We start from the raw sequence: 13,790 nt of genomic DNA, 5'->3' as shown, positions 1-13,790 counted from the left end.
AGGTTACTGACATCTCTTGCAGCCCATGTGCTACTATCGACTGTGTGTGGTGTGGGGCAGGCCTGATACGCAGTAGGCTCACTAGGCTGGTGCGCCTGCTATCATCGCTGGTCTGAATTACCGCTTCTGCAGCAGTAGCTTTACCTACTCTCTCCTCAATACTGTTACATTTAGGTTGATTATCGTTCGTAATGTCATGTTGTTGTTAGGGCTGGGCACAATGATTCGAGTACTCGAATCTGGATCGAGTATTAATTTCCATGATTCGAGTCGAGTCGTAAAAGACGATTTTTTCGAGTACTGAAATTATACGCTTCTCGCTGCTGAAAGTTAAAGTACCAACGAGAATTATAGTTTTTATAATATTTTTCACTGAGGAAGCCTTGAAACCTTGATTGGCCGTGTCGCAGCATACGAGACATAGTACAAAGCTACGAACATTACTGGAATAGCATATTTTCGACGTCGTGATCATCCCACAACATCGTCAAGAAGTGTAATGAAATCGGTATGGTCGAAAAAATACCAAAGTATCTTTAATGTGACGGATAACATTCTTTGTGGTGGGATAAAAGGTACCTATTTTAACTTCGACATATTACATTCTGTTATGACGTCATAATGAGTGATACTCGACTCGAAGCATAATGCGTGATTCAGAATCGAATCACTCAGGTACTCGATTTTGCCCAGCCCTTGTTTTTGCTCTGACACGAAATAAATCCCAATTTGCGCGGGGGAAGGGGGGGCTAACTGGCTTCGAATAGACTCTGATCAAATACTATTTTATTCAAATCCAAATTTTTTGACGGGAATAACTCCGCTTCTACTGGTCGAAATTGACCCAAATTTGAAGAACATCGTTTTTATAGACAACCGAATACTTTCATGGGGTGAAGAGAAAATAAATTTCAAATTTTTCGTTATTTATGTATATATAATAAATATAAACTTTCTTCTCCCGTAGCAAGGCGGCTACTGGTTGGAATTGAACCAAATTTGGTGTGTAGCCTTAAATTAGGTAACCTAACAATTTTATCAAGTAGCCAGTACGATTTGAGAAAAAAAGTCATTTTGAAGACCCTAATGAACAGGGGTGTACGAGCTTTGAGCAAACGTTAAAAGGGTGTACCACGTCGAAAAAGGTTGAAGAGCACTGCATTAGAGTACAGTGTTTTTGGAAAGACTGGGAAGGATTTTGTCGATTAGTGGTTCTTTTGGTACCCGGTACCGCTTTCCCAAAAGGTACTGGCCTTGCATTGACACTCTAGCACAGTGGTTTCCAACCTTTTTCGACTCATCGCCCCCCCTTTCAAGCTCCGCACCGATCATCGCCCCCTAAATATTAGGAACCGAAAAATGGTCATACAAATTGTAATCACCGGCGATGTGACCTAAAAAGGTCATTTCACTGACTTGAATCGAAAATAACTGTAACAGCACTTCGTTAGCCCCCAGAACGTGTGTCTTACTCCTCCCTCCCCCATATGGTGATAAACCAAACTTCTGGGGGGCTTCGCCCCTCATAACCCCTCCCCCCCCCGATACCTCTTTACCGTTACTTTTCAGCAAAAATTGTGGGACTCTTTAGTTAGTCGGCTTAATTCGCGTAAGGCGCGAAAAATTTCTATCTTTCATGATTGAATCGGCCAATATGTTTGGGAATTGCATATATATTGCTGTAAATTTTTTATCCTCTCTCTGCTCATGTATTCAGATTTACAGGTAGAGCTGAGTGAGGTGTTTTGAAAAATGTAGGGCCCGTACATAATAATTAACCATATTCGGGCGGACCCGTGGGTATAAAGACTTCGTTACGTGATGGCATTTCGTGGCATGTCTGCTATGTCAAAATATATTCAAATCGCCCATACGTACTAAACTAAAAAACGCACACGATTTAAAATTGGTATTTCTGCACTGGCGGGATGGCGTTTGTCTTGTGGGGTTTTGATTGCCAGGACAGGAACATTTGGCGCCAGCCATTTAGACGCCTAAGGACAATTAGACATATATGTATATCGTGTATGGTATATATATCGAAGTCGGTCAGCATAAAGGCAGTCCTTTTCCGCCAAGGTTTTCTCATTCTGGCACACTTCTCGGAGTCGAATGTGACATGGCCTGAAATTTCATAGGCCTTGCTGCGTCGTGGCGTGGTAATGGCTGACGCCGAGATGCCCAGTTTTATATCTCATGTGTATTATTTCTTGGGGGAAGGGTATCCAATAAGCAAGAAATGTGTTACCGTTAAATCGCGCCCAGCGCGAGAATAATTTGAAAAGGTTGCATAACATTTATATTAATTCACGAAAAATTTTGCCCCCCCCCCTTCGTGCTCGGGCCCCCATCCCAATTGGAGGGCGATATCGCCCACGTTGAGAACCATTGCTCTAGCTCAATATTCCACAGATCCCACTTAGTTTGATCTACTTTATTAATTTAATAGTTCTGAGAGATCATCATAACAACGAGATGGTCGAATGCAAAAGGGACTTACTTGAATACACGAACAAAGTGCATGCAATTGATGAAAGTAAGTCCCCTACCTTATCATATAATACCCTATATAACCTGTATATATTATATATCCTCTTTCGTTTATACTCGAATACTAGCATACTATGAATTCCACGTAGCTGTAGCAAAGATTTGAGTCAGAATCAGTTTGCAATATTTTTCCGGCAAGTGATATGTATCGCTCCTTCTTTGCATTTGCTCGCAGGGACTAGTTTTCGGACATGTGACACGTGTGTGGTTCGTCTATGTAGGAGTAGGGCGTTATACATTTCTATCTTTGATGTTTTTGCGGCATATAGCCTACACAAACTCATGAATCTCCTTTCATACGATATGTGCATATGCATGCCATGAGTCCAAGACGCGCTTATGCAGCTGGACAGAGAAGGTGCAGGTATAGTCGATAAATATGTATGGAGTGGAGGCTCCGGTGAGGTTTTACTGCATTGGTGAATGTTCAGTTGTCCGCAATGCCCACTTTTTGACTCAATACTTCCGGTAATGATTATATGTAGATAAATACCTACCTGCATATGTAGAACATATAGGTATATAACGACTCTTATATCCATGTCATGATTCGAAGTACTGAAACTGAACAAACGTAGCCTAGCCTACATCATTCATTAGTAGGGCTGGGCAAAATCGAGTAGCCTACCTGAGTAATTCGATTCTGAATCATGTATTATGCCTCGAGTCGAGTCGAGTATTCGAGTATCACTCGCTATGACGTCATAACAGAATGTAATATGTCAAATTTCAAATATGTGCAAATATAGTGCATTTTATCCATCACATCAAACATGCTTTGATATTTTATCGACCATACCGATTTCATTGCACTTGCACATTGCACTGATAAATTTCAGTGGCGAGGAACGTGCAATTTTAGTACTCGAAAAAATCGTCCTTTACTACTCGACTCGAATCATTTAAAATGATACTCGATTCAGATTCGAGTACTCGAATCATTGTGCCCAGCCCTATTCATTAGGAATTTTGATATAGTTGAAGGCCAAATGATATCAAATTGCCTGTGCTTCCCTGCACGTACGGGGATGAGTTCAAATTACATGCTCTTCCAGTCACGTCTTACCTTCACCTCGAAATATTAGTGCTTTCATAGCTGTATGAGCATTACTATTTCCCTGTTGCTGGCGCATTTTGTTTTTATGATATTTCAGGGTTCAATTCCACATATTTTACTAATTGCCGGAGGGTTTTTGCTGAAGATGCTAAAGCGACATCAGGAAGTGGAGGAGTATTCGACATCTACCTGCGACGAAATAAAACGGAGGTATTTTGCGATTTGGAAACAGATGACGGGGGATGGACAGTAAGAAAAATAACATGTTTCGTTAGTACTATTTTGTCATTCGACTCTGCCCTTATATGGATTAACCATATGCCATACGCCCCGCTTAAGGCAACCAGACCCATTGACGCTGGCTTAAGGCCGTAACTAGTTATTGTGTTCACCAATGGCGGCGGTATTGTAGCGGGACAGGCGCCGAGAACGACACCAAATTAAGAAATCTGTTCTCTGAGGACAGCGTCGAAGTTGCTCCTAGTGATGTACTCTGACATTTTCAAATCAATCACTTCCTCTTCGAGAGACAATAATCATCTCGAGATCTGTATGCACTGCACAATTCGCAATTATTTCTGGGCTATGGTATGTCAAATTATGTTATCACAGTGTGATGGATTGTATCGCTGTGCGAAGAGAAATCACTTTCGAGATGTTGATCGGTGCTGCAGTTGAAGTTTTCAAACGTAATAATGTGAAGATAGGAACTTTCAAATACGTAATTTCAAACATAGTCTTTACTTTTGTTATATTCCACTTCCTTGTTTTATGTGAGATATCCTGGTTTGTGCATAATATATATAGCCTGTATATTGCCGATTTATATTATTAATCCTTCTTTATACATAATTTCATGATTTTTCAAGACTAGATTTAAAGTGAAGTATTTGATCGCGAGCATTGCTTTTATTCATGCTTCTCTGGTGACATATCGAAAATAGGATATATGCGAGTAGCCTATCTATTGGTAGAACAGCAGCGGATATAATATATACACGAATTGTGAATATGGTTAAACTATAGTTACCCAAACTTCTTAGGAATAAACGTACTTGTACTTCTCCTTCCTATCTTGCCTCATTCATAATTGGAGTCGGAATCTCCTTAAACATTGCATGCACGATCAACTTATTCGTATGCAGGTATTTCAAAGACGCATGGATGGATCAGTGAACTTTTATAGAGGTTGGGACGATTACGTCCACGGATTCGGAAATTTGACTGGGGAATTTTGGATGGGTGAATATAATATTATGCTTGAGATAATATATCAACAAAAGAATCCACGAGAAATCATTTATTAACATGAACTTCGTGATTTACGTGATCGCATGTTTACAACCATACACTGTGACTTATAGTAGGTTGTGGGCTGCAGATATTTTGACACTTTTAACCGCCCTAGTGTTTATTTTAGACTTCCTATATGTGAGGCATTATAATACAAATGGTGCTACGGCGTTACTGTTGGTATGAGTCCGTTAGAAAATATTATTTTATGGTGTCAATGTGACCGGTTTATTTGACGCTGAGCTGCGACCAGCTGTGGGATCTGATTGGATACGTTTTTGCCAAGACGGCCCGAATATCGTTAATCTCAGTAAACCTGAATAAACCTGATATCTTGGATAGAGGAATCGTTCAGCTCTGTCGTACCTCCAAACGTAAATTAATCACTAACCTTAATCCATCCGATTCACGAACAAGCTAGCGAATGTCAAGCGCTAATCACATATGGATAAGGCCAAAAGTCATATTACTTCGCTCTTAAGCACCAACCAGTGTAATGAATAATAATCAGTGTGTATACTGTGTAGTGTACAGTCACGGAAAATTTTTTGTCAATATTATTAACTGCTTTGTTGATTGGCGTTGTTATATCGTGGTCTCACGTAATGATTGTCGCTACTCGAAATACATTGTAACCACTCACATGATCCAGACCCAATTAATGGAAAAATACCTTTCAAACTCGCATTAATACCGCGCATGGCTTAGATTGCAATGACTCGACTATTTGGTGCCGTCCCTTTCTTTACGTGGACATATTGTTATGGAGGATTTCGGCCAACATGAGTGATGATTTTGGTCCAGGGCTCCATTGCCATTGATCTTTTGGCAGCGCACTTCTCGTGGAGTCGCATGGTGGCGAGACCTTCGAATGCTCTTATGTGTTGAGGTGCGCTAAAATCAGAGGTGCTGGTCGGTAACGAAGTACTTCAACTTTTTGAAGTACTTGAAGTAGATTTTTACTACTTACACTACTTTTTAAGTAGTTATGAATTTAGACTACTTCTACTTCTACTTGACAGTTTTCAATTTTGTAGGCAATAATAAGCGTAAAATACCTACTTACTTACTTACTTACTTGTGAACCACCACTCCTACTTCTACTTGAGTAGAAATTCCGGCGTTACTTCTACTTCTACTTGAGTAGCAACGTTGACTACTTTGACCACCTCTGGCTAAAATAAAGGCCAGCACCAAATTGCCGATGATAAGCACTAGGGATGGTGTGAACGTGAGGTTCACGTTCACGTTCTGTGTGTGAACCTCGGAAATTTAGAGGCTCGCGTTCACAACAGAACCTTGGTAGGTTCTGCACTGTTGTTGTTGTTGTTTTTATTAACGCATATAATTGGCGCTTGCAACTCGTGGTTATTTGCGCCCACACAGTAAATTTCATAATCGCATAATGGCATGTCTTCATGAACTTCAGTCTTTTTTTCGGCTCATTTGCTGCCTCCTTCCACGAGTTCGGCTCTCTCTTCGTCTGGGCTTTTTAATGCGCTGTATTACAGCGGGATCGGCGATGAGGAGGTTCTGCACTGTGAACCTTTTTCATATGTTACAATTTTCACTTCATTATAACATAGCTGGTTTCAAATTATTGCATGTTAACCGCAGGCCAATCTATTCATGGCGCTGGCAGCATAAAAAATCGACACTAAACGAGCATGCACCGAGACAATCTCAAAAGTTTTGCTTGCTTTGTTGCAAAAGTTTGCTCGAAAGATCCAGCTTTCCGTTTGTAAATATTTAATGACTCTATGCTGCGAGCTTGACCCGCAATCACAAAACATCACGAGCGAAATAAGCTATATGTAGTCAGAGAATGATGCTTATTCAACCAATCAATGAGATTGATATCGTTTTCTGATGTAAAAAAACTAGCAGGCTTACGGGGTCACTCTTCACTTCATGTTTACTATATCATTAAAACCAAATCGGTGCGATTGACTGAATGACTTGTTAATGGGGTAATATCATTAGCAAGCATAGATACCCGTTTCACACTCTGCTCAATATCAATATATGATGTCGAATACATTTTCCGGTCTCATATGAAAAGGTGATTCGAGTTTGACTTAAGTAAAGTCATGACTCGAGTCATCCCAACACTGCTACAAGGCTATATCTGCATCTTCCTTGCCTGGCGGCATATGCACAATATGTACTCATGGTGGGCATATGCGCAGATAGTGTGTATTTATGTCATGATTCGGTGTATATGCGGCAAAAAACATCAAGGACAAAAATAAACTACTTCCTTTTCTGTCATTATATTCCCTGGTAAGTCCTCATTGAAATTGTTGGCAAAGCGGCGGAAGATATTGATTTTACGAGATTATTATATCATTTGATTTCCCCAGTTGATACATTTGGCGACGTTTAAAGCGTCAGTATAGGATACTTCAGCATTGACACATTATGTCGCCCGAATCGTCACTAGGTATCATGTACAATCTGTACATTATTGTAGGCTATCATTTCATTGAAGGATAGGGTTGGAATTAGCAATGTGATATCACGTGACGTCATGAGGTTCGCGTTCGTGTTCACACAGAACCTTTCAAAAAGGTTCGCGTTCACACGAACCTGAACCTTTCAGAGGTTCACACCATCCCTAATAAGCACTCGCAGGTTGCTCACACCTAAACTCACATCTTAGTTCTGCAAATACATTTAGAATTATGTCAGTAAAAGTATGCGCATGAGCACAATACAATTAAATAATGTCGTGACACTGACGGGCGAGAACCGCGAATAAATTTATAACTGATTCATTCTGTAACAAAACAATCGACTGTATGTTAATTGAAGATATATTTCTGGACCCCACCTAGTTTTGGTTTGATGAATAAGTTGCCCAGAATTTTTTATATTACGAAATTAGTTGTTTTCTGGATCGTGGGATTTTTTTAGAACGTGCTTAGCGGTCCTGTGATATTGTCTCGTGGACCTCAAAATGACCGCGGACTCCCGCTTGGGAACCACTGTTATATGTTCTTCGCAAACTAGGCCTAGAATGCGTACTTAGTAGGGATGATGTGAACCTCTGAAAGGTTCAGGTTCGTGTGAACGCGAACCTTTTTGAAAGGTTCTGTGTGAACGCGAACGTGAACCTCGTGACGTCATATTACTAATTCCAACCCTACCTTTCAGTGAAGTGATAGCCTATAATAATGTACACGTGCCCTGCGACGATTCCGGCCACATAATGCCACAATGCTGAAGTACAGATTGATATTTTGATCGTCACTAAATGTGTCAACTGGGTCAATCAAATGATATAATAATCCCATAAAATCAATATCTTCCGTCGCTTTGCCAACAATTTTGACGATGACTTGCAAGGGAAAACAAGCTTACGTTTCAACGTTCTAGGCCAGACCGGAAAATGTATTCATCGTCTGAGTATTGCTACGCTGTTCTTGAGCAGAGTGTAAAACGGGTTTGGGGTTTCTATCAGGGCTGTGGAGTCGGTAAATTTTACCACCGACTCCGGCTCCGACTCCGACTCCACACATTTTCAATATACCGACTCCGACTCCGACTCCTGAGTCTTAAAACGTACCGACTCTGACTCCGACTCCGACTCCAGAGTCTTTAAACGTACCGACTCCGACTCCCGACTCCGACTCCGACTCCGACTCCAACAGTATTAACGATTTACTTCGAAAATTATATGCCACATTGTCGGTTGAATGACTATCATAGAACCATTAAACATATGCAAACATATGATTAACGGTGGCATGCTAAATTGTTTCATTGTGAAACAGCTCGAATTATCCACTATGCAATTAACATGAAAGAAAGATTTGCTAAATATCCTTCCTTTTTCAAGTTTTTATAACATGGACTCTCTAATATCCTGAAATGTATGAATCATTCAAATATGACGGATATCCAATCCTGTATAATAAAAATGTAGATAAAAAATCCAAGTGTAGCTCTTGTGTATGAGTCAGCAACTAATAAAGAGATTAAACTTACTAATTTTGTCATTGCACACTATCCTGATTACAAGCACACACACTCTTACTACTAATGGACATTGGTCATAAATGGAATTTAGTTTAGTAGTCAAAGACCATAGCCTATCTCTATAGTCTACATGTACTTAATCAAGTATTCAAGGATTGGGACTTGCAGTCTTTCATAATCATTTGTTCGACCCAAACAGCTACGCTTCACTACAAATATTTTTAATTTTGTCAAGTGGGAAGCACCGTTTGGTCATATTTACATCATTTTTACAATTTTACAAAACCAGCCGATGCATTTGCTCTGTCACAGTATCATGGTATAATTCCAAAAATTGCATCAATTTTGACTGCATCGCTAAAACGCATATTGCGATTTCCTTCCCCTGTGCAACTGAGTTGTAATTTGCAAGTAATGTCTAATTTTACTTTTATCAGGGGTGGCCAACTTTTTCGGCCAAAGGGACACATGAGATTTACGAACCATTACGCGGGAAACTGGAATGTTGATAACCCTTTTTCAGTCGTCCGATAGGAGCGAACCGAATTAGGTAACATTGCAAACAAGACTTATATTAATACGCTCTAAAATTGATAACAATATGTCATGCAACTGCGCATTGCGCAATCAGTCCCTGGTCGCGCGAATCGCGAAATTTTTTTGCAAGATAATGACTGAATTATATCAATAAATATGTTGCTAACATACATTGGGGGTCGCATCTGTATACCACTGGGCTCATTTGGCAAGGACAAGATTATTCGACGTTTAGACATAACAAAATCAACGGTATCAGTGAACATACCTCTATCATTTTGCGCAAATGTTTTGTCGACGATCTCGCTGCGAGTGCACAAGCGAAGCCTTATGTTGGAAGACCAGTTATCTTCTAATTGCAAATATAGTTAGACTCAATTCTGTGAATAATATGTATTTATAATTTTCAGAAGGGGGCTCAAATACTGAATGCAAGAAATCTAGTGACAATGAATCATGCGAAGTACCGAGAAAAATTTCAAGTCAAATAAATCTGCTATGAAATATTCTACTTTATGGTCGTATAGGAAGATCTGGGATAAATGTTGCTAGCCCCTGGATACGTCAATGCGTCAGAACTGTTGTTTTAGTCATCATCAAATTTCGCGGTCATGCTAATCAAATTTTGGTTGGCCTTGCAATTGTACCTGATGTCATAAATAATTTCGAGAATTACCTCGCAGGCCACACCTAACCTTCTCGTGTGCTAAATATGGCCTGCGTGCCACGGGCTGGCCGCACCTGATCTGTATGGTTATTAATAACAGTGATTGGTGGTACATAAAAATTCTATTGAAAATTCTTTGAAAGCAAATGTTTTCATGATAGAGAAGTTGGAGTCGGAGTCGGAGTCGAAGTAGGGGTCATTCTCACAAACTCCGACTCCGACTCCAGTGAGTATTTTCCCACCGACTCCGACTCCGACTCCAGCAATTATAGTTTTCACGACTCCGACTCCGACTCCGACTCCATCAAGCGAAAATTACCCAGACTCCGACTCCGACTCCACCGACTCCGACTCCGACTCCACAGCCCTGGTTTCTATACTTGCTACCGATTTTACCCCATTGACAAGTTATACAGCAGTAGCAACCCGCCCAGTCGTACGAATTTGGTTTTTATGATACAATTGACATATGAATTCAAGATTGACCCCGTACGCCTGCTACATTTTCTGCATCAGACAACGATATCAATTTCATGGATTGGTTGATGAAGTATTATTCTCCGATTACCTATACATGTGGTGTATTTCGTTCTTGATTTTGTGTGATTGCGGGTCAAGCTCACAGCAGATAGTCACTAAATATTCTCAAACGGAGAGCTGAATATTTCGAACAAACGTTTGCAACAAAGCAAGTAACTTTTTGAGATTGGCAAGGTGCATGCGGGTTTAGTGTTGATATTTTATGCCGCCAGCGCCAAGCATAGAGTGGTCCGAAGTTGAAGTGCAAAAGAATTTCAACCGAAGATGCTACAATGTCATGAAAATTGACATATATATAAAAAAGGTTCACAGTGCAGAACCTACCAAGGTTCGTTTGTGAACGTGAACCTTTAAAATCCCGAGGTTCACACACAGAACGCGAACGTGAACCTCGCGTTCACACCATCTCTAGGGCCTACTTAGAATCGCTACTACTAGTTGCACTGGAATAGAAATCTAGGATGACATTTCTATCTCTACTTTCCTAGCAGCGATGACTACGTCGAGCCCCTCTATATTTTATACTCAACGTTTAAATAGCAAATCGTAAATGAAAATCACACCAAGAATATACAACTATGTTGATATCGCCGTACCGATTAACACACATGTGCAACTGCTCACATTATAATTCTATTCTTTATCCACAGTAAAACTGCTAAATACACACATAATCCGGTGAGCAACCGCCCCTAAAGAAAATGACGCGATTGAAGTAATTTTTTGAAGTTACATGAATACATCAGTCAAATTGTTGTTATTATTATAGTCTTTATTCCCAGTAAAACTGGTAAATACACACATTATCCGGAGAACAATCTGCCCCCAAAGGAGAATGGCGAGATTATGGTAAATCTATAAAATTCCCGTAATACAGTCATGTTATTGTTATATGCACTACGTGAAGAATGAAGATGTCAGATTATAGAATTGCGGTAGATGAAGAATTGGCAAGGGTTGCAGAGGTTAAGACGATTGAAAACGAAGAATCGAAATTACTGAAATCATGCAGTTATTTTCTAGTATAAGTGTAATATAGTCCAGTGGTGCATTCAGTGTCTTCTGAAGAATATGCACTGTGCCCAATAAAGTGATCTCCAGGATCATGTTGAATCGAACGTTTACCGGAATTTTTCGGATATGTTTGATGACCCTTTGAGCGCCGATGACTATCGGTACAATGCTTATTTTGCATCGTAACATTTTCTCACATTCCATTTTGGGGTCTACGTATTATTTTTATTATTATTATTATTTCAATAGTGGCTCTTGTGACCAATTAGGTATTTTGCACCAGGTGCGTAATGATTATCATGCACAAGATATCGAATTGCTCATAAATTTACGATTATAAAGTTCCCATTTTGAATTTTTCGAGTCACCAGTACAAAGTAGACTTTATCCTCTTAAGAATATATCGTGGTATATGCTATACCAAATTGCAACAGTATTCTCATTATGGTATACATTTCTGTTTTGTTCCGGACGCAACTTTAGCAAAGCATGATTATGCGGTAATTTTTAAACGATATTGTAATAAGCGACGACAGATTTACTTGAGGCCGTTCTAAATAGATAAAATAAACGATGGAAGCCAATATGGTGTATTAATAGGGAAAACCATTTCAAATAAGAAATGCATCGATTTCGCGCGAAACACCTGTCGCCCTCTTCCGCAGAACTGCAGTTTCAAATCACAGACATTGTATGCATGTAAATTGCAGGTCTCGAGACTCTTCATCGCATGACAGCGACCAGTCTGCACGAAATGCGTGTAGACTTGGAAGCCTGGGATAACGAAAAAAGATACGCGAAGTATTCGTAAGAACATAAAATCGTACCTAGCAAGTGATTGCAGTTTAATGAAATGGTTTGTGATAGATCGTTTTCTGTTGGCGACCTGGAAAGCAAATACGCCCTTCGCATATCTGGACATTCTGGTACGGCTGCCGATTCTATAAGCCGGGAAAGTGGAAGACCATTCACAACTAAAGACACTACTGATCATAATTGCGCCACTCTCTACAAAGGTGCTTGGTGGTATGGAAGCTGCCACGAGGCCAATCTCAATGGAATCTACAGCAAGACCGGGCCTGAAAGCCCATATGGGATCGGCGTGAATTGGAAGAACTGGAAAGGATATTATTACTCGATGAAATATGTTGAAATGAAGATCAGACCTCTGAATTAATGAGAAAATCAAATAACATATTTTACACGCGACGAACCTATTATCTTAAAATAAAGCTTAGCCTACTTGATGTTATCTCTGCAGTGATTGTCAGTAAAATACCGGGACAATATACGCGCACGCGAACAACTCTCAACATTTGTGGTGATTTTTTTAATAATTTTCATTTTTTGGACAAGTGTCGCATTAAATAATAACAGAGGAATTGGTGTCTTACCATCTATTATGAAAGTATCAATTACATTACGCTAATATAATCAGATTTCATTGGCATTGCCAATGCGTAAAGGAATTTCAGGAATGGACTGTAAACATAAGCACAGCAATCTACACTCAATGAAGGGTTGATTAGAGTTTAGGTCGACAAATCTTCATATTTTATGCTTTTCATGTATTGATTATCAGCTTTTTTGGCCTTGCCTCACCCTCTTAAAGAAGAAAATTTAGTTGATGGCAACCTAGCACTTCGAGTAACCAGAGTGCTGAGTACGTTGCACCCTTATACTACACCAATCGTTGTGTTTAAAGGTCAGCTGCATCTTCATAGACAACTTCGCGGAATCATGTTCAGAATTTTTTTTCATACCGAAATTACCGACTTTCCGTGTTTCAACTCAATCGGAAATTCCCGTAATTTTGACTGAAAGTCCCAATATTGGCATGTTTACAGAAAAAGCAGAATGTGCATCGTGACGTCAAGTGAGTGACACATATTATCAATACCGGTCACTGCGGCTGTTTGTGTTCTCGAAGTTTTTATTCTATTCATAGGTAATCAGTGGCGGCTCGTCCTATAGGGCAACTGGGGCAATGCCCCACCTAAAATTCTGTTCAATAACAATTCTTTACCATTTATAGACGCACCGAAATCACAGCGAAAATCGTATTCTTCTTGTCCTTTCGCTTGTAAATGCCCATATATAGCGAAGTCTCTGCGAAAATCGAATTCTCTTCCGTGTTTTCGCTTTGCGAAT

The 13,790-nt window shown here is 39.9% G+C and overlaps 2 protein-coding genes across 2 annotated transcripts in view; one reads left to right on the top strand and one right to left on the bottom strand.

Annotated features, from left to right (window-relative positions):
- Positions 1-13,021, top strand: part of LOC145439853 (microfibril-associated glycoprotein 4-like) — a 28,445-nt gene extending 15,424 nt beyond the window's left edge. Inside the window, exons 2-6 of the mRNA XM_080317505.1 lie at positions 2,450-2,536; positions 3,705-3,856; positions 4,753-4,849; positions 12,350-12,446; positions 12,507-13,021. Coding sequence (XP_080173631.1) covers positions 2,450-2,536; positions 3,705-3,856; positions 4,753-4,849; positions 12,350-12,446; positions 12,507-12,816 — 743 coding nt within the window. The 3' untranslated portion in view covers positions 12,817-13,021. The remainder of the gene's footprint in view (positions 1-2,449; positions 2,537-3,704; positions 3,857-4,752; positions 4,850-12,349; positions 12,447-12,506) is intronic.
- Positions 1-13,790, bottom strand: part of LOC145439855 (uncharacterized) — a 366,083-nt gene that overhangs the window by 296,407 nt on the left and 55,886 nt on the right. The gene's annotated exons all lie outside the window — the stretch shown is intronic.

The sequence above is a fragment of the Botryllus schlosseri genome, chromosome 5 (assembly GCF_051294905.1).
Source record: "Botryllus schlosseri isolate E-star chromosome 5, Bs_hap1, whole genome shotgun sequence".
Lineage (NCBI taxonomy): Eukaryota > Metazoa > Chordata > Ascidiacea > Stolidobranchia > Styelidae > Botryllus > Botryllus schlosseri.
The sequence above is the reverse complement of the archived record's forward strand: the minus strand, read 5'-3'. Positions and strand labels throughout refer to the sequence as shown.